Below are 21,488 nucleotides of genomic sequence, written 5' to 3'. Positions count from 1 at the left end.
TAACTTTGGTTCCTTAAGTGAAGGATTCATTCTAAACATCTCATGCATATACAGAGGTAGGTCATAGTATTCTATACATAAATAAGTACCTAAGCATGGTCCCACCAAACCCAGCATAATTTCTAGATGGATCAGTAACAGAGATGTGCTCTGTGAATGCTGGAAAGGAGTTCTGCATTTCTAAGAAACAGAAACCCTGATACTGGGGTCAATGATGAAGCTTTGACTATAATGAATTCTACTTTGATGACCAGAGGCTGCTTGTTTTCACTAATTCGTTCAAGGCTGCACCTCTGTTCTTAAATTTAATAGTTTTTCTAATGATCATTTCTTTAAATGAAACCTGTTTAGTACTCTGCACAGCAATTGCAAATGAGGATATTTGTCCAAACACAGTATAGCTTAGTACCCATCTTCTTTAAATTTGAGAAGCATAAACTATTAAAAGATGTTACTGCAGTATCACTCATAGGAAGAGAGACCTGAGATGGAGGGGTTAGTTGTATGTAGTATGCAGGAGCTATACGGCATTTCAGCTCTTCCAATAAGGTATGACACTCATCAAATCAAGGTACACCAAAATCTAGACAAGTACCCTGGCCATTTCGTGTATTATTCTCTCTAGACTGAGAAGGCAGCAGGACAGTCCAATGCACCTGAAGTATGAAAAAGCATGCCAGGAACAAAGAGTTTGCAAGGGCAAGGGAAGGGGTTTCCCCTCCCAGTAGCTCCTGCACTAAACTGAATTCATCTGCAGTACTACTGTATCAAACAGCTGAATCTATGCATCACAGAAACAGCTCCTCCCAGCTATAAAGTGAGTGAATGCCACTTCCAGTAGGGACACAAACAGCAGCAACAGCATTCAGTAAAGCCAGGAGTTGCCTTGTATGTGAATTAGTCCTCAGTGATCTCTCAAAACAGAAAGGGGGATAGGTGGGCTGGCAGCAGAGGGGAGTGGAACGAAAAGGAAAAAAATGCTGTTGGGGGCTTTATGAAAACACGCAAGACAACAGTGTGTAGAAACAAGTCAGTACTCTGGGGAAGGAAACACAGCTATCCCCTTCAAAAGATTACCTTGCCTGGCTGCTTTGGGCATAGCAGAAGCAGCTCCATTGCCAAAACACAAGTGCCATGACAACCAAATAGAAAAGAAAAAAGTATTCACTGCAAATGGTACTCAGAGAGACGGATCAATTAAACCTACTCTGCTTTAGGCTTCAGTTCTCTGCAAGTATTAAGTGCCAAGAAGTAAAAAGTTAACATGAAAACCTTTCTCTTGAGAAAGAGAGTCTTAACATCACCACCATCACAATGTTAAAATTCCAGCAATAGATGCGGACACAGCAATTCTGTACAGCCACACATGTCCTATTATCACATTACTTTTTAGATCAAACAACTGAGGTCTTAGAATGCATGTGGAGCCTAAGGGTGTCAACAACATAAACCTTGACATGCTGTTTTGGGCTGAGAAACTTCAAAGAATGTTGTTCAAACTTATTAACCTGAAGTTTCCTAATTTTATGAGAATGTAACAAGGTGGATGGATGATGGCAGAGCGGTGGATGTGGTCTACCTTGACTTCAGTAAAGCCTTTGACACAGTCTCCCACAGCATCCTCACAGCTAAGTTGAGGAGGTGTGGTCTAGACAATAGAGTAGTGAGGTGGGTTGCAAACTGGCTTAGGGAGAGAAGCCAGAGAGTGGTAGTCAATGGTGCGGAGTCTAGTTGGAGGCCAGTATCTAGTGGAGTGCCCCAGGGGTCAGTGCTGGGGCCAATATTATTCAATATATTCATTAACGACTTGGACGAGGGAATTGAGTGTACTATCAGCAAGTTTGCTGATGACACTAAGCTGGGAGGAGTGGCTGACACGCCGGAGGGCTGTGCTGCCATCCAGCGGGACCTGGACAGGCTGGAGAGTTGGGCGGGGAATAACCTAATGAAATTTAACAAGGGCAAGTGTAGAGTCCTGCATCTGGGCAGGAACAACCCCAGGTTCCAGTATAGTTTGGGAAATTACATATTAGAGAGCAGTGTAGGGGAAAGGGACCTGGAGGTCCTGGTGGACAACAGGATGACCATGAGCCAGCACTGTGCCCTTGTGGCCAGGAAGGCCAATGGCATCCTGGGGTGTATTACAAGGGGGGTGGTTAGTAGATCGAGAGAGGTCCTCCTTCCCCTCTACTCCGCCCTGGTGAGACCACATCTGGAATATTGTGTCCAGTTCTGGGCCCCTCAGTTCAAGAAGGACGGGGAACTGCTGGAGAGGGTCCAGCGTAGGGCAACAAAGATGATTAAGGGAGTGGAGCACCTCCCTTATGAAGAAAGGCTGAGGGAGCTGGGTCTCTTTAGTTTGGAGAAGAGGAGACTAAGGGGGAACCTTATTAATGTTTATAAATATATACAGGGTGAGTGCCATGGGGATGGAGCCAGGCTCTTCTCGGTGGCAAACAATGATAGGACAAGGGGTAATGGGATCAAGCTGGAACACAAGAGGTTCCACTTAAATTTGAGAAGAAACTTCTTCCCAGTAAGGGTGACAGAGCACTGGAACAGGCTGCCCAGGGAAGTTGTGGAGTCTCCTTCTCTGGAGACATTCAAAACCTGCCTGGACATGTTCCTGTGCGACCTCACCTAGGTGTTCTTGCTCCAGCAGGGGGATTGGACTAGATGATCTTTTGAGGTCCCTTCCAATCCCAAACATACTGTGATACTGTGATACTGTGATATCTCTAAAAAAGAAAAACAGGCTAGACCTCCTAGTCGTCCGTTACTAAGGAACATTTATGCTATAGAATGATTAGTAGCTTTAATAAGTTGATCTTAAATAAAACAGTCTTGAGACAGTTTAGTCCTGTACTAGGCATCTCCCTTCCCAAAAGTGGTAAAGCGTTACACTAATGAGGTACAACATTTTAAGCAGAGAATAAGATAAATACCTCATTTAAATTATTTAATTACTTCTTTTCTCAGTATTTAGTTATAATCACATATGGGCAATTTTTACTGATACCTCTACATGCATGGAGCAGTGAGAGTCAAAAAATCAAATATATGAATTCTAAAACAATCAGAAGGTCTGAGGACAATATTAGCGCTGTAGCATTCAACAGTGGAGTCAGTCCCCACTTTTCAAAAATTAAAGCAGTTTTTTTTATGCCAGCTTAATCCTTAAACTGCGAAGTACACAACTTCTTGCACTTCTCTAAAACAACCAGTAATTATCAAGAAAATGGACACTAACGTGCAACGCTTTCATTATCAACTTTTACATAGTGTCACAACATGAATTCTGTACTGAAGGCAAGTATGAAAAAAGCTAAGAAGATAACGAATTATTTTTAAATAGTGCTAGAAAACAGGTTCACATTAAACTTTTCCAACAAGTTTTCTGGAGAATCTTTCTATCTCTTCCATCCATCTTTCCATATCTTCACCAGAAAATCCTGTTTTGTTTACAGAAGACACACCTCAAGTAAAAGTGAATATCTTTCATTGCAGCCTGTAAATGAATAAGATAATGCCCTTTCAAAATGTTTGTGTCTATGAGAAATAAAGTTAGTGAAAAGAATGTAACATGAATCATCACTTTTTCTCTTCAACAGGAAATAACACAAATATTAGGTTATTGTTGGTGTACTTCAGAGAAGATTACTTACAGACTTTGAAGCAGTACTAATATATTGCATCACCATTTCTTTTTTGGTATTAAAATCCTTTTCTCTCAATGGCATCTTCTTGTCTTCATTTAAATTCATATCTTCCTAGAATGGGAGGAAAAAAAAAAGTTTTAAATTCCATCCAGCAACATAGTTAAGATATTGATTTAAAAAATAAAGACACAAAAATACAAACTTGAACAACTGAAAGCTGTTCTAAAAATAACTTTTGTGAGTTAGATGTTATTCAAAACCATAAAAACATTTATGCACCTTCCCTAGCAACTCAGACTTAAAAAACAGTCAACTATGCCAGGATAAGAAGTGTATGACAACCATTAGTAGCATAATCTCTTCTTAGAAATCATCTACAGTTTCAGACACATACATGCACTAAAAAGCATTATTTAACACTTCCCAAAATATTTATAAATGTACTCAAACCACTTTCTTAGAAAGATCTTTTTAATGATATATCCATTTGTTCTAAAATTCTGTTCCTCAGTTCTCAAATACTTAATCCTGGGCAGCGGGGTCTGCTTTTCCCTGAGAGCAGTTCACAAAATAATTTTCATCTTTGCAATAGGTAAGGCCCAAACACTTGAAAATTCGATCATTAAATCAACACCTTCAACTGTTATCAAAACCCCATCACAATTCTTTCATTCCACCATAAACCCAGAGGTCAAAAAGCGTAGATGTAGAATCACATTCAAAGCCCCACAGCAGCTGTTCATTGACACTTCTGACACAGGGACTTCTACTGTTCCAGCCTCAAAATGCTCTTATCATTGTAATCAGCTCCACACCTGTGAGAAATTAGATTTCCTATCACACTGGAGGTAAAAAAAAAAAAAGAAAACGGTTTTAAGAAACAATTTGGGCACACACACATCAGAGTATATACAGCATTACCATGGTCACTCAAGCTTAGCAAGAATTACTGCTGTTATTTTCAGCTGAGACTCACAAGGTGAATCCCCGCCAGCTTTGGCAGAAGCAATTCTACAAAATCAGCGAGTAACCATCTTGATGCCAAAGCTCTTTCACTCAGTCAGAAACCAAAGTTAAACAGCAAGCAAACTCATAACCTTGGAACTTTAAGAAAAAAACCCTAAGGACCAAAATTTTATTATACACTGAAACTTAAGTTTCCTTGTCTTTCACTAGTTTTCATATTGAATAAGATAGTATCAAGCACAGTTCCTAGAAACATGTAGAGTTTTGTATAAATCCGAGCCATGAGAAGACACTGCAGAAAATTAGTTGAACTTCTTCAAAGTAAAATTAGGGAAATTTTGTGTAGATTCTGGAAACTTACCCTCACAAATGCTGCTGTTTCCTTTCCTTAGGGACCAGAAAAAGTTCCTCACTTCAGTCTAGCATGCGTTTATTATTTATTAAATTAGCATTTTTAGTTATGCACAGTATTTTATGCACTTATTATTTATTAAATCAGTATTTTTATTACATATTTGGTACTATGTAGTGTATTTATAGTATCGGATTAGTATATTTGATACTATCAATACACTATATTACTTGATAGTTTTAAATAAGTGCAGGGTGCATGTTGTAAAAAGTTGCTTCATTCAAGAAATTATAAAAATCTTTGGCCTCCTTGGCAGCTACCTTGCATACTGGCATTACTTCCTACATTTGAATGTGAATGTAAATGCAAAACAACTTTGTCTAAACAAGCTGGAAGGATAGAGGCCACACATACATAATTTTTTTCTCATAGTTCTGTTCTTCAAAATACTGCATTCCTTTGAACCAAAATTCAGAGAGAAACTATTTGCTCATGACCAAACCAAAATTCTAGCAGTGTGTAAGGACACACATATTCCTGAATAGTTTGCAAGTTGCCACATAGTAAATAAAAAGTTGGGACATAATCCTGAAAGGACATGCTGCATTTTCTAGCTTTTCTTGGATGAAAACAAAACAAGAAACTACTATGATTTTCTTAATGAAGGGAAACCTGCTGTAATCCAGAAATGCTGCACAGACTCAAATATCCACGCTAAAACTAAAACAAAATAAAATAAATTTTTAAAACAGGCTTAACTACACGTACATTAAAACCACTGCTGTGATCATATTTTGTATGCAAAGAGACCATTTTCTTCCAAGACAAGTTGTGTGTGTGTACGTACCATTCGGAAAAAAAGTGAAAGATATTTAAAGTTACCTGTCTCCGTCAAAGCTTACAAGCTTAGAAAAGCTTCAAGCTTTGCAGCTTTTTTAAGATGAGAAAGAAAACATAATCAACCACCAAAAAAATGGTGTCTTTAGTAGTTCAAATCAAAAACCCAGAGTAATCATTGGCTCAAAAGACAGGTACATGAAGGCTGTTAACCATGCTGTTAAATGGTCAGGTGGAAACCTACAAATTTAAACCAGTTACTCCAGAACTCAATCTAAATATTTTCATTTACTGGTCAAGCATTTTGCACTTTATTACATAAATAGCCAGGACTTTTACAATTTGTCAATGAATTCTAACACTGATATATGGATTTGGAAGTAAACATTTGGGGACTGCTAAAAGGCATTTAAAATAAGAACAGTTAAGGAGGTTCTTTTCAATTTACTTTTCAAAATATTTTTTTTCAATAACAAATGCTTTCAAAGCTAAAAAAATACTCCAACTTTATATTCTCAACAACTGTTTAAAAATCTTTATGCCTTATCTAAAACATTTCCTTAGCTTAAAAATGCGGGGGGAGGGTGAAAATCAAGTCAGAATGTGAAAAATATTACAATGTTAGAATTCCCTCTAGACTTCCATTTGTTATCCTGTTGTAGGTATTTCTCATTTAATGCAGTATTTCAGTTAAATTAATTACTTTCTATTAAATGCACAACATATTTATGACTATTCTTATTACCCAGCAACACATCTGTTGAGATACGCACATGACAATCCATACTATAAAGTACTAAAATCAAGTCCAGCTCGACATTACCAGATAAACTTGTTTTCTTCTGCAAGTTCCAATAAGCATCTTTGGAACACTGTGCCTCAGGATACGCTTTACATGTATATTTAATAAGGGCAGCTGTATTTTATTTAATACTTAAATTGTATTTTTAAATAAACGAAAAAAGCTTTTCATAATAGCTTGTTGCCACTGCAAAGTTCATTCTTCTGTTTAAATAAGTTTTGCACTTTCTTCAGACTAGCTCTAACTCTGAAAAGTAACTCCTGAAATTAAATAACAGAGAGAAAACAAAGAGAAACAAAGATAAAAGGAAGTAAGAAACCTATCAGTACGAACTATATTCCATAATCCTAATTGTAACAGCAGGTTTATTTGTAGGAAATATTCTGTATGTGAAGTAAAAAGTAGTTTGTTGTTGTTTTTAAAAAATGAAACATCATTAAAGCAATTGATTTTTGCAGATTAGAAGTATTCAGTGGTACAAGGGGCATATCAGATGTGGCTCAGTTTATAGAATACTTAAACCCCATTCTTTTATTTCTTCTTAAATCTTTTAAAGTTATTCTACAGCTGAGCAATACCTCTTTGGAAAATAACAATAAGTCATTTCACAGAGATATTTTCCTAACAGCACTAACAGAAATGAAAGGAGCTAAATGACAATTCATTACTAGCTTTAACTGTCTGGTTTTATGAGCTCTTTCATAACTTTTGCCATCAAAACCACACATGACACCATTGCATAAAAGATCAGGAGAAAGAAGCAGTATGCATCCAGGAAAACTCAGAGCATAATGTAACACATTCAGTTAAACTTCAGAATTGAGAAACTGCTCCCCTCAGTACTAACCAATTGACTATTTTTATTTTGTGCAAAATTAGCCCTAAAAGCCTGGCTACAACATTCAAATTGTTCATCACCCTACTCCCTCAAATCACTGAGTTTGATCAGAACAGCAAACTAGAGGCTACAATATATAATTAGCTATGTAATCTACTGTGACTAAACTAGCTTTATTCCAGCTCATTCAAGTGTGCATAATCTGAAGAATCCTTTCTATATTACATGTTATAGCTAAAATAACACTGATAAAGTAGTTTATCAAAGAAAGCTTAAGTGCTTTGTTATTCAATGTAACTAGGAAAGCATTCTAATTATCCACAATGTCATCATTACTTTAACATATTTTTACAAAGTAGTTACAAAATTGGAATTAATTGCACCATGATCTGTGGATTTAAGCATTTCTGTTTACCTAGACACACAGTAGTAGGTTTCTGAGAAAAGTTTCAATTTTTTTGAAAGTTTCCATTTTTTATGGCATAGTCTCAACATCACACTCTATCATATACCAGAATCTCTGCAAGATGGTAGAGAAATACAACCTACACTTACGTAGCAGGGTGTGTGTGGAGGGAGGCATCTCTTCAAGTTTTATAAAAAAACCCTGTCTCGTTTCCTAACATTTGAGCAACTACCATTTCTTCACAGAAGTAAAATATGCTAGACACTGCAGTATGCCAAGAAAACCAGGCCATGTGAGAACAAATACAACAGTTCATAACACAGTAAATTAGTCCTCCCCTTCAGTCATAGCTCTCAACAGTTCTACAAAAGCATCTTCAAAACTAAACTAACATTATTGAGTACTAAGAATTACAAACTCCATAAAGGTACTTCTCTCATAGCACTTTTAATTTCCTCCACATCCCAGGCCTTGGCAGTCCCTTTGTATTTCAAGAGTTACTTGTTACTTGCTGTGAGGCAGAGAAAAAAGTAATAATTTCCTTGTTAGTGTCCTCTTGTGCTCTTCAGATTGCAGTCACTTTCTTCTCTCATGGTCATTCCGTATTTAGCTTTCCATTGTTCAAAATGTCAACATCATCATGACAAAAAACCTCAACCTGTTGAAGTGGTACCAATGCCACGAGATTCTTCTGTGACTGCTCTTTTGTAGCACAGTAACCCTGACAGCTAAGGAAAAACGCAAATGTGAGACTGCCAGTGCAGACCAACGCGGCTTTGGAGACCAAGAACCACAAGTTTTTTTTTGTGCAAGAGTGACATGGCATATAAGCTCAGAACAAAACCCTGCTGTGACATTCAAGGGCATAAAATCCCTCGGTAAAAGTTTCAGGTCATCTTGAAAGCAAGCAGAATTCCCTATGTCTTGTTCCTCCTCAAAATCTGTAATCAGAAATCTTTAGTTTCAATTTCAAATATATTTGGAGCAAGATCTTGTCAAAACAATTCAAAGACTTCATTCCCCTGGAAACACCCTAAAAAACATGTAGTTACAACTCACAACAATACTAATAATTTAGGTAAAGATCAGAACACATGCACAAAAGAAGGCTCCACCTGTCAGATAGCCATGTTGTTATTTTAAGTTAAAGAAATGCGCGCATATGACTTACCATCATTTTTTCAAACAGTGCTATGATTTCTCTTTCCGATAGGGGTTTTGAAGGAAAATCCTCTGCATCCGTAGGTGTGGATGGCCAATCTGTAGAATGAGACTGCTTCATATGTGGCAAAGGAGGTCTTTCCTTTTTACTTCCTGGAATTCTTATACTGGCAAATCTATCCAACTGAAAACAGAAAAAAAATATAATGTATCACATACTGTTTCCACTCTATGTAACCCTAATTAAGATGGGTGTTCTTGGAAGCTAAACAGCCTTACTTTTCCATGACAACTTGTCTGTTATTTAACTGTCTTATTTTAAAGGGTCATCATAAAGATACATATAACCGTCAGTTGCCTTAGAACTTGAGTTAACAGACTAGAATCCCATTACATTATGGAGAAATCATGCAGAACATGAGAATTTTATGGAAAGTTTGGAGGAAAAGATATCTACAAAACCAATTTATGAAGAGTTCTTCACAACCATTACATGTAGAATATGAAAAAGCAGGGTTATTTACCAAAAGCACAGTTTTAAAGTGTTTTTTGTTACTCTGAAACAGCTGTACTCCTGACATTGTAGTAGAATATACAGATATGCAAAGAAATATTTCTTATTAAAAGACAGGTTAACATGACTAAGACACTGTTCTATTTATTTTTTATTTTACCCAAAACTTAGTGCCTTTCTGTGCTCCAATTATTCTGAAATAATTTAGGAGACACATAAAAAACATCAGCTCTTCTATTCAAGTTAAGAAGGATACACTCACAGTTTCATGACTAATCCTTATGACTTCACCAACACAAGACCATAGCTACAAGACCATAGCTCTGACTTTACCCTTTCAAAAGCCAAAAAAACTCTTTAGAACAGTGGTTTGGGTTGTGATTTTTTTTTACTGTTTATATATTTACCAATTACTCAATAAAGATTTACTAAGTGAACTTTTAAACATTTTCATTGTTAGAACTTGTGTGTTTTAATGTATATGTGCAAGGACCAACAGTACACAAAAGCAGCTGACATACTCAGTGAGATGCATTAAATCTTAATAATTGGTACAGACTTTCAAACAGATGTGAACAGCAATTATTACACTTCTCAACACAGAAGAAAGTTACGGTAGCATTTGATGCATAAGAGAGATTTTGGACAAGATTTCAACTATATCAATAGACTTAGATCTTTAAAATGCTATACAAAAATATTCTGAGGCTTCAATACATCTTGAAGATAAGGATCTTGAGATATCAATTAATAAGTACATCCAAGCTACCAAACCAAATGACAAGTAAAGTTATTATAGTGTCTGTGGAACTAAGATCAGAGAGAGCAAAGAAAATTAGTAGCTAAAATTGGGTACAAGTGTTCCACTCTAGTCTGAGCAAGAATTGACTATTAGACTTTCATGAAGAGAGGTTTAGAGAAAAAAAAAAAAAAAAAAAAAAAAGACCTTCATTCTTCCTTTTCAAAATTGAAAAGGAACAGTTTTTGGAACATAGTAATAGAATGTAAGCCACTCACATACAGACGGTTGTAGAACATGCAAAAGAAGACAATTAATATAGCATAAACACAAAAGAGCCCAGCATGGTTGATGAGGCCCTTCAGTGTCACATCAAACCAGAAGGCAATGAGGAAAGCACACTCTACAGCAATAATTACATAGGCAAGACCCGGCAAGAAAGAGAATGCAGCAAAAGAGAAGGTAACATCATTGGAAGTGAATCATAGAGTCAGTGGCAACAACCATCTTACATCTTGACCAGACAGCAATTTCCCTTCCTGTTACCAAAATCAGAAGCCTATGGCAAGCATGGGGGCATGAAGCCAGATTGAAAACTACCAATGACTAGACTCGAATCTTAAAAAAAAAAAAAAAAAAAATATTTCTCCTCAAACAGCTTTCACAGAACACTGATGAAAGGCTGCACACCTGCTCCAAAGAATGAGTTGGCCAGTAACTTCTCCGTGACCCACTCTCCACTATCAAGTGTGTAACCTAAGAAATGAACCATTATATTTGAATATTCTTCATACACACACCTGAGGCAGGGGTATAGGGAAGAGACTTTGGTTGGATTTCAGCCCATGGTTCAGTCAGAAGAGAATTGCCTAAATTAGCTTTAAGAGAGATATTCCCTACACCACTTATCCTATCTCTCCTGAAAAATCTCAACCCTTTCCTTACAATCTGTATTCCCCAAGTGTCCCGTCTTCCTCCTCCACCACACAGCAGCAGCAACAGCAGTTCTGGCCAGGCAGAACCAGCCCAGTCTCTGCCATTAAACACCCCATGCAGTCCCAGATCTACTCTTGCTCCACTAGGAACAGGCACCACCAGTTCAAGGACAAGAGCCAGTTCATCCTTGAAACCAAGTATTTCACTTCCTTTCACTTGTTCACATTTTTAGTTTATGCTTTGTTTTTAAGGTCCTCTTGAATGTGTACAGTAGATGTTCTGCAACATTACAAATGAGGCCATGTGACAACCCTGAAGCACTCCCTCCATCCTTAGCAGAACAAAGACATTGTTATGCCTTAAACATCTGGTTTTTGTTACTTTGGGAGGAAGAGATAGATGACACCTCATCTTATCTTTCCCGAAGTTTTATGGCCATGGAGGCAGACACCTTGGAAGATCAGGACAATTCTGTACAAGGTCTCATGGCCTAATTGGGATGATAGAGATGAACCATCTGTCGGACAACCAACTACCAGAAGAAACCACGAACCAACAGCTACCCCTGATGGGCAAGACAACTCACTTCTGGTCAATACCATGAACTTTCCCCTAGTTTGAAGACCCCAGACCCATTTCCAGAAGAGTCTTCCTAGTTAGCATGAAGAGCAAGCAGAGGGAGGAGACGAACCGCCTTCTCCTATCTCGCATGTAAATGAACCGGGTTGTAAAACAACCTCACGTATGATACAGGTTGGCAGCATGTAAATCTTCAGTGGTCGACCTCCAGAGGTCGTCACAGGACCAATGTACCTGTGGAGTGGTGGTATCTTTCTCTCCCTCTCTGTCTCTCTCTCTCTCCCTTTCTCTTTCTGATACCTTAGTTTTTCTCTTCTCTCTCTCTCTTCCTTTTTCTTAAACATATAAAGTAATATAATTGTAAGTTCTGCTGCTAAAGTCTTGTTAAGTTTTGCATTACAGTTACTAATTGTTGCCAATCCACCGTTTTTAGAAGGGCTTTTGTTGTCAATGTATTGATAAGTTTTGTGGTACTATAACACACTTTTGCCAAGTGACTGATTGCTGTAATTTGTATACCACCATGTGCTTTTAGTAAATTCGTAATTGGACCCCCGAAGTGATTGTCTGTCATCCACTTCGCATTGCCGCACAGAATTACCTGGAGTTAACTCACACCTGATCTCATCTGTTGAGTCAGGGCGCGTGTCGCATTCAGAGTTAACTCATCCCTCATCCCATCTGTTGGGACGGGACAGGCTGTAACCTTCATATTCCCCAAATCCTATCCCACTTGTCCTAGAGAAGGGAGGCACACTCTTGGAATACATTTGATCAGGAAGAACATGTAAGACAAAGTGAGATACTGGTGTTATAAACATATTTAAATACGTCAAATTACTTTAAATATTTTTTTAAAATGTGGCCTAAAAATAAGATATCCATAGATTAAAAAAAAAAGACAACGAACAACAAGACCTACACAGCAGTACAGTGTGGGTATTCTACATACACTTATATATTGATATTGAATTATATATTGATAGTGCTTTATAAAAGTTATTACCTCCCAATATTCCATACATGCAAATAATTTCATGGTCCACAGAAAGCACTATGCAGAAAAAAAACAGAAATTTCACTACTTGGTTGTAATGATATCTACCACCACTGATGTTGCTGGCAATCCAAGTGCATAGAAGAGGAAACAGCAAATATATAGTTCAATAATCTTCCATGTTACATCAAAAACATTTTAAATCAGGCTAACCAGAGGGGAATATCTAAAGTTAGCTTTGATACAAAATGTCATTACAGTTTAAAGTAGGTTTGACCTTCTACCTTTTCTAAAGATGTCTGTCTTATTTTCATATTTATTTTACCAATAAACACATACAGACCCAAACAGGAACAGTGCTTTAGGACAATAATTTTCTGAAAGGGACAAACTTTTCCCTTAAGGTCTTTGAAGGGACAACATTAAAATAAGCCAAAGAATAAAGAGTGCTTTATATGGTCTCTATATGAAGCATTTCCACAGGAAAATCTCTTCTAAATTCTCCAAACTAACATCTGGTTTGAAGCACTGATGGAACTCAGAGCAGATTATCCAGAGTTAAGAGTTCAAAGGCAATAAGGAGTGAGAAGAAAATAAGAGTGCAGTTAAATACTTCTGGGCCCTCAAAGGACAAAGCTAGAATTTATTTAATACACTATAAAAAAACATAACACAGAATCTCTAACCAGCTCATTAATTCAAAGAACAATCTATTCCTATCATCATAGCACAGTGTTACTGAAGATGAGGAAAACTGTATTTCAGATACATAATCTAAAGAGAAACAATAGTAAAATAATTAAATCCTGAGTACAAAAACACTGTAGAAATATTCATTAAAAACTATTATCTTCTAAATTGTTAAAAAAAAAAAAGTCAACTGCCCATGTAACCACAATATGGTGTGCATAGTGGCCTTAAATTTAAAAATTATGTGATATTGAAAGCAGCAGTGAAAGTAACTAGAAAGAAAAGTTCACTCTGGAAAGGAAAGACTGTTAAAGCTAGGAAGAGTTTCCATTCCAAAGGTAAGACTAATTCTAGAAACAACACAGATAAACTACTATTTTGCTAACAAAAACTAATCAAGACAGTCCTAAGTCTTTTTTGGTCAAATGGCAGGGTTTTTGGTCTGGTTGGCTTTGTTGGTTTGTGGGTTTCTTTGTTTTGTTAAGGTGGGATAGAAGAGGAAGAGGAGGTAAGAGATAAACATTAACTAGGACAGCAGAGAAGCTATTAAAGTTATAATTCACACAGTTCTCATTCCTAGGACAAGATCCTCCAGAACGAAAGGCATGAGGAGTCTTTTCTCATAAACTTGAATTTAAAGCAATGAGTTGTCTGCATGTATTTTAGCTTTTATGTCTTCATGCCTCCTACCACCAGAGACTGGAACATCTATAAAGCCATGTATTTTATTCTGCCAGTGTGCATTCTCCACAAGACAAAATCAGCAAGGCAACTGAAACAAAATGTTAACATCAGAACTGAAACACAGTGAAGAGTAAACCAAGGTCAGCTCATGAATGTGAGTTACCATGAGACTGCTTTTCAGTAGCATTTTACATTTATCAGCCTGAAGATTCTCATGAAGCTTTGGTAGAAACTCTATCAGGGTCCCCTTACACTGTCATAATATAAAACCATGTTACAGTAGCGTTTCTTCCATTGCTTTGCTTCACCACAAAGCTCTGTGAAACTACAGCTTCAGAAGTTCGACCACCAAACCCTTCTGACAAGCTTCAGTAGCATATCAGGTGCAAGGCAAGTTACTGAATGTACAAAGTAACAGTGCTGACAGCATCTGCACAGGGAGAAGTTGTCTCAATAACCACTTGGCAGACACGACATGTCAGTGAGTGATGAAGTTCTCACATAACTTTAAATAAAAAAAAAAGTGCACACCGTGCCAAAAAGATCTAAACTGCACTTTTTTTTTTACTAGTAGTACAAGAAAGTGTGATCATTCATTTCAAAGGCAGCATCATCAAAGCAATCTTCAAATCCCATCAGGATTTAATTCCTAATAAATATTTTTAAACACAGCTACACAACTGACACAGGTAGGATGTATCAAAAATTTTCTTCAATACTCATTATCTGTATGAAGGACAAGAGGAAAGGAGATGCATGCAGTGGGATCAAGACTAAAGGAAAGGACTGTCTCTTAAGGTCATGTGCTAAGTCCTTTTGTATACAAAGGAACACAGAAAGACAATGGTGGCTGGTGGAACCCAAATAATAATTTCACCTGGCTCCTCCCAAGCCTATCACAGGAAATCTTAACCCATCAAAGGATTATCTCCACAAGCCCAGAGGCACAATGGTAGGTGGCGGAACCCAAATTATAGATTCAGAGGAAGGGACATGCTATGCAGGCTCTTCCCAAGGCTGTCCCAGCAAAGTCTTTGCCTTACAGTCCAGGTCTGAAAGCCCCCCATGAGACTACATGATCAGCTCTCCAGAGCAACTTTCAGACTAAAGGGTGTTACTGCTTAGGGGCATAAGACACATTATGGGATGAAGTGGGAAAACATCAGGGAATTGTGCAAGACTTATTTTGCAATGTTTACGGGAAGAACCAAAGGCAGGGAAAGGGATGGATCTCAGTGATTTGGAGAGGAACTAGCATGAGAAAAAGATAAGGGGATAAATAGGGCCAGTTGTGTGTAAACAGTTTGCTGGTTGGTACGTCCTGTCCTGTACCCAACCGGCACAGTCAGTCCTACCTTATTAAATTCCATTTCCAACTATTTTCCTGGGTGAGATGCTCTACTTCATGTACACGTGTGTATGGAAGTCCACACGTGAGCAACAAGATCAGACCACGAGTCAGAAGGACCACAGACCAGCAACTGGAGAGACCAGAGAGAGTGAACTTAAGTACCAGCAACTTGAGTAGGACCTCAGCTGTGTCCATGGTGCCAGCAACTAGAATGAGTGAGGGTGGTGAGTCAATGATCACTAGCAACTATCAAGCTGGACTAGCCAGAGGGCAGGTGAAGTGGCCTGAGCAAGGGAATGGAGACTTTTGTTTGTGTGTGCACATCTGTGTTTCTGAAAACAAGGCCACAAGACCTATCAGAGGGACCAGGTGAGCCCCACCACCTGCCAAAGAGCTCTATGTGTGTATGTGCCCACACACACATCTGTCCCTGAGTGACGAGGTCTGTATCAGCAACTGGCGCAAGCCTGCAGCCTCAGGCAGGTGCCAGCCACAGGGAAGTCTGGGATCTGGGGGCCAGCAACCAGGCAGCAAGCTTCTCAGTCACCTGCAGATGGATCCACCCTGTATGTTTCCCACTAATGGATCTTCATCCTCATCAGCCAAAGAGTGTAACAGGATGACATCCACGGTGCTGTTCATGTTGACCTGTGTTGCCTGTCATGCATATACATCCATATATGCTGCATGCATGTGTTTGTGCTTACTGGGAATACATGCTCATCCTCACTACTGGTGGGGCCTGTGGGGCATGGAGCTATAGCAATCTCACCTCTGTGGTGTTACCAGATTCATTTTCCCCTTCATTTTCTTTCCCTCACAGAACAAAGGATTTCCTTTACCCAACAGGGGTCAAACATTCATAGCCACCTTGCCAGTAAGATCAGATATTCTTAGCATGTATGGCAGTTGCACAATCGCCCTGAGATCTGGAGCCTTCAATGGGGCAGTTGATGGCTCTTTCAGCACCTTTTGTGCCCCACTGTACCTGTCCCCACATACACACGTAAGGTGATAGTCGCATCCTCCCCTATCCCGGGTCAGGGTGATTTCGCCTCCACCAGCTGGTGGGGCAGGAGGGGTGGGACCCTCAGTCAGTTGACAGGGTCGTCAGCAGAGGAGGTGCCCAGGGTAGCTGCAAAGCTTCTGGACCATGTTGCAATGCCCACAGCCAGATCTGACCAGACTACAAAACAGGGTTCCTGACAAAGGCCCCCTTGGAGTGGTCTTCTCAGAGGAGCAGGTCTGTGAACTGGAGCCCTCTTCTTAGACTGGGATGCCATCTAAGGAGACTTCCTTGGATTGAGAGTGCCTCACCTCCTCGTTTAGATGAGTGGTTACTGGATGTATCCTTGAACGAGTCCTTGCCTAACCAGGCAAGTGTGAGTCCTTGCCTAACCCAGGCGAGTGATTATTTCTTGTAGGCACCCTGGAGTCAGAGGGCTATGGTTTTGTTTCTTGTAAGCGTGTGCATGCACGCTGTGGATCCTCATTATTCTTATTTTGCTGTACCCCAATAATCTCCTCAACTGATATCTGAAGCTGTATTTTATGTTGTCGGGTGCTAACTAATTGTATAAACCCTGTTTCTAGTCAGTTTATTGGCTGCACTTTTCCGGCCAGAAGAAAGTCTGTTTTGGAACTTCTTGTCTGCCTACAACTGACTTTGGGGTGCCTCTGTGACAGCATGTGAACAAATTTTACTACTTAAAATACTAGAATCGTTCACAGAGTCATTTGGGTTAGAAAAGACCCTTAAGATCACCAAGTCCAAATGGACTTAAAACCCATAACCTGCCATCAAGCATTACAGGATCATCTCCTGCACTGTTTGAAACTATTAACAGTGTTCTAGACATTTTCAAAATATATAGAAAGCCGCAATACACAGTACTAAGGAAAGAGAGGAAATGACAAGTCTAGATAAGCAGCATTCACCCCCCCGCAGTCTTGATTTCAGACTGCCTGTAAATTAGTATGAGAATTTGAATCAGTGGTAGCAAGAATAACAGCTGTAAGAGCCAAAATGAAGCAAACTTCACAGGAAGAATGGTGAAGTTTTATTTCATAGGTTCTCTATAAATCCATTGAGAGCCTACAAAATAACAAAATGATTTTATGCACGCACCATGGACCTGAAAACTAAAGTTACAGAGAGATCCACAATACAAACCTGGGTCATCACACTGTCTGATTAGGTCTCTAGAGTACATCTATTTGTGCTGTCATTTTGATCTTAGTGAAGACTTCTCATAGCATTCTCTAAGACAACAGTATCTATTGAACTTACACACTTGATAATGCAGGAATCAATGGATTAGTTATTGTTAGACTAATTGCTGGCTCAACAGCTTATCGAGACAACACCTCCTAACAGAGCTGCTATGCATGCAGGAATGAAAGGTATTATTTCCTTGCCATCCCACCTCCCCCATCTTCTCCAGCCCCCTTCATTAACACCAGAGCATCTATTGCTATATTAAGAAATTCCTCAAAAATAAAATCCAACAGATGCATGTGTAACCACATTCATGATCACTAGTTCTGCCAGTGCTTCACTCCAGCCTTGATTCAATGCCTCTCAGCTACAGCGTACAGCCAGTCAGATGAGAATGAGAACGGGATGCCATCCGGAAAAGCTTGAAGGCATCAGCTACTATTGAGGAGACAAGACTTGCTAGAGAATTCCCATAGGCCTATCCATCTTTGAGACTGTTAACAACTGGATGTCATGTTTAACACAAAACTGACATATGCAGGATGCCTTGTCAGCCAATAAATTCAGTAACGTTCTTTTAAACACAGATGCTCTATTTAAAAACAGAGTTGTAATTGCTTTATATTGTCAAATTTGAAATAAATGTAAAAAAACAAATACCACAATAGATTCTCCATCATACTTTACTTCAAGTTATTGCTGCAACTGTCAGAACCGTGATGCTTACACTCAGTTGCAAGTTAACTGAACAATTTAAGTTGAAGGTGATTAACCATTTGCAGACAATAACTCCTAGAATAACCCAAACAGGAGAAAACAGTTATTTTCTGAGGAATGCTACTAACACCTCTGCTTTGTAAATGTTCTGGGAACCAACAAATCAAGCTGAATCGACTGGCACAGCTGGTCTTATTTACGATCGGAGAGGAAGTGGGTAGGGAATATACATACTGATTTAGCAGCTGAGGCTACCTACATCAAGGACAGAACATTAGATCAACTGGGTCTTACCTTTCTTCTCCATATCCAGACTGAAGACCTCAGACCCAAACAGGCAAAGTTAAAAGTTATTATGCACACTGTCCACATATTTAGTCAAGAGGATTTCATCTAAAAAAGGATGCTAACCATACTTAAAGTAGTGGACCTAATCCAATATCTCATCACTGGCTAAGCAACCTAAATTTTTTTAAATACACAAACACTATAAACATATGCTGTATTTCTTTATAAACACTGTTTAGACTGTATTTACTGTAGTGATTGGACACCAGCATTTAGAAATATAATAGAAATTGTACCAAATTAGCAGGTAGCAGATGGAAGAATTAGTTAGGTTTATATAGGATATGAAAGTCATGAAAGTGGGCCTGTCATAACCAATAGTAAAAGGAGTTTACAGCTGAAACATTATCTGAAGTCATGAAAAAAATTCTTAGAGGAATTTACAAAAATCTATCCTTTTTCAAGGTAAGCAGTAGCACAGTACAGTGGCTTTGCCATGGAAGACACACTTCATGATCTACTGAAAAAGAAACAAAGGACTAAAATTCCATCATCCACAATAGCCTTTGATTCCTTGACTTTTCTTTTTCATTCTTGGAGATGGTGTTCACCGGATTAGACATGACATGCCTTGGTCTGGACCCAAGCTAACATATTGGCTCAACAGCTGCACCATACCATGTGGATTTGATGTTTCTGGCACTAGCTCTGTGATTCCTGCACTTTGGTTTAGTGCAAAGAACAGTGATGCCTGGAACACGTAAAGCATATAAATCAAGTGATGCAAAATCCTCTCACATTAAGGTTGAAGCTAACAGATGTAATGCCCTTGAAACAAGAACCATAACTGTATCTCTTCATATTCCTTTTCTCCAGCTGTACAAAGCACATGAATCTATACCAATTTTGTAAGACAAAAATAGTAAAATACTATACTATACTTTGTTAACATCCCAAATCACTGTGCAAAGCTCTGGGATGTTCCTAGGGAAGAAAATTACCAGACAGGGTCCAGATCAACATGCTACAAAGTAACCATTGGCTTGGATCTTTGTTTTCTTCACCATAGAAGCAGTAAACTTTCCACCCAGACATGTTTATGGAGTATATATTACTACAGGATGTTACTGCACTACAGGACAACCTTTATCCTAAAAGAGCAGGCAATTCAGTATCAGAGAGAAGTCCTGGCTACATAAAGTGTGCTGTTTGCCACAACTGAGGTATCACTACTTCTGATACCTAATTATGAAGAGACAGGTTTACAGAATTGTTCTGGTTTAGCCTAAACCATGTTACCAGAAGTACTAAACAGTCTTATTTCTTCCCCTCCCACTCCCATTCTCATGAAGAAACACACACACCCACATACGGACCATCAAGACACCAATGACTATCACTAAGCACAACTTATTAGGAGAGTTCTGATATGGAATATGCAGGTATGAAATCTTCATTTCCTGGCTGAAAGCATAAAGACAATAGCATTGCTTATAGCTTTGTTCTTTCTCTAGGTGTCTTTCTCACTCCGCCTTATGGATGTCTAGGACAAAAAGTACTGCCATCCTCAATTTTCAAGTTCACGTTTTTGACTGTCCACTACTTATATACTCACTAAACACAATTTTACATCTGGAAAATCTGCACAAGTACTACAGTATGACTCAATATCCCAGACGTTTTGCCACTCACTTTAGTCACAGAAACCAACAGCTCAATCAACAAAGTCTGCAGTAACACCCTGATGTAGACACATGACAAAGAACTAGTATTAACAGAACACTAACAGTGTAAGAAGAAAGGAAGTAGAATACAATGTTGAACAAACCCTGTGTCTTCATTTGAAATAGTTGTTATTTTTAGTGGATGGGGAACACACAGGGGAATAGGGTTGCATCAATTTCTTTCAATATCTTTGGAAGTAAAAGCAAATCAGTATTTTTCCTTACCAGCAAAAATACTTCAATGAGATCAAAGAAGTTACTTCCAATGATTGTGAATCAAAGACCTCTTAACATCTTTTTGCTCAAAGCTCCAGAAGATTAAAAAAGTATATTCTCTCTTTGACAGTCAAATTGCTCTACAAGATTAACTCTTCTTACTATACGAGAAATTCCATTGCTAGCAGTAGAGCTTTTAGTACAAGAAAGACTTGCATAAACCAAGATACTCAGAAGGAACCCTTTCATTAGATGACTCCTTATTCCTAATATTCACAACCTCCCAGAGCTGATTTTACCTTTCTTGAGAGCCAATCATTTAACTAATGGTAGAAAATTAACAGTTACAAGGGATAGGCCTGTGCACAGTCACATCTTGAATGCATAGAACATATTGCACTCCAAATCTTGTTTCTCTATATACCAGAAATTATACAGCCTTTCTTATCTTTAGAGCAGTTGCTACGAAATCAGTCAACATAAATCTGTGTTATATAGAAATTTAGTATACATTTCATTTTTGTCTGCATAATATATCTTTTAATAAAATTCTGTCAATATGCAGGGATTTTTTAGTCTTTATGAGCCTCATCAACCATTTGTTGGAATGTAGAACACTTGAGATAGAAAACAGGCTTGCTTCCACAGTGATCTTGCAGGTAGATAATGTCTCAGATACCTACTTGCCCCTCCTCTGTGGAATAAGAATAAAATTCTTGGCTTCATAGTCTGTAAATAAACAAGCTAAAAGAAGCTTGTGTTGGTTGTGTAAAAAAATAAGGTGTTTCTGAACTTAACAGGGATTCATCACTAA

At 38.4% G+C, this 21,488-nt stretch overlaps 1 protein-coding gene across 3 annotated transcripts in view; it reads right to left on the bottom strand.

The window, feature by feature from the left end:
• Positions 1-21,488, bottom strand: part of DIAPH3 (diaphanous related formin 3) — a 226,826-nt gene that overhangs the window by 193,029 nt on the left and 12,309 nt on the right. For 2 of the 3 annotated variants that reach the window (XM_082073435.1, XM_082073436.1), the window contains 2 exons: positions 9,032-9,205; positions 3,666-3,770 (listed from right to left, as the gene is read on the bottom strand). In XM_082073435.1, the coding sequence (XP_081929561.1) occupies positions 3,666-3,770; positions 9,032-9,205 (279 nt within the window). Of the gene's footprint in view, positions 1-3,665; positions 3,771-9,031; positions 9,206-12,405; positions 12,528-21,488 lie in introns of all 3 variants that reach the window. The other variant, XM_082073437.1, reaches the window with a different exon arrangement.

This window comes from Streptopelia decaocto (genome assembly GCF_964273445.1).
Source record: "Streptopelia decaocto genome assembly, chromosome: 1".
Taxonomy (NCBI): Eukaryota; Metazoa; Chordata; class Aves; order Columbiformes; family Columbidae; genus Streptopelia; species Streptopelia decaocto.
This window is presented reverse-complemented; position numbering and strand designations above follow the sequence as displayed.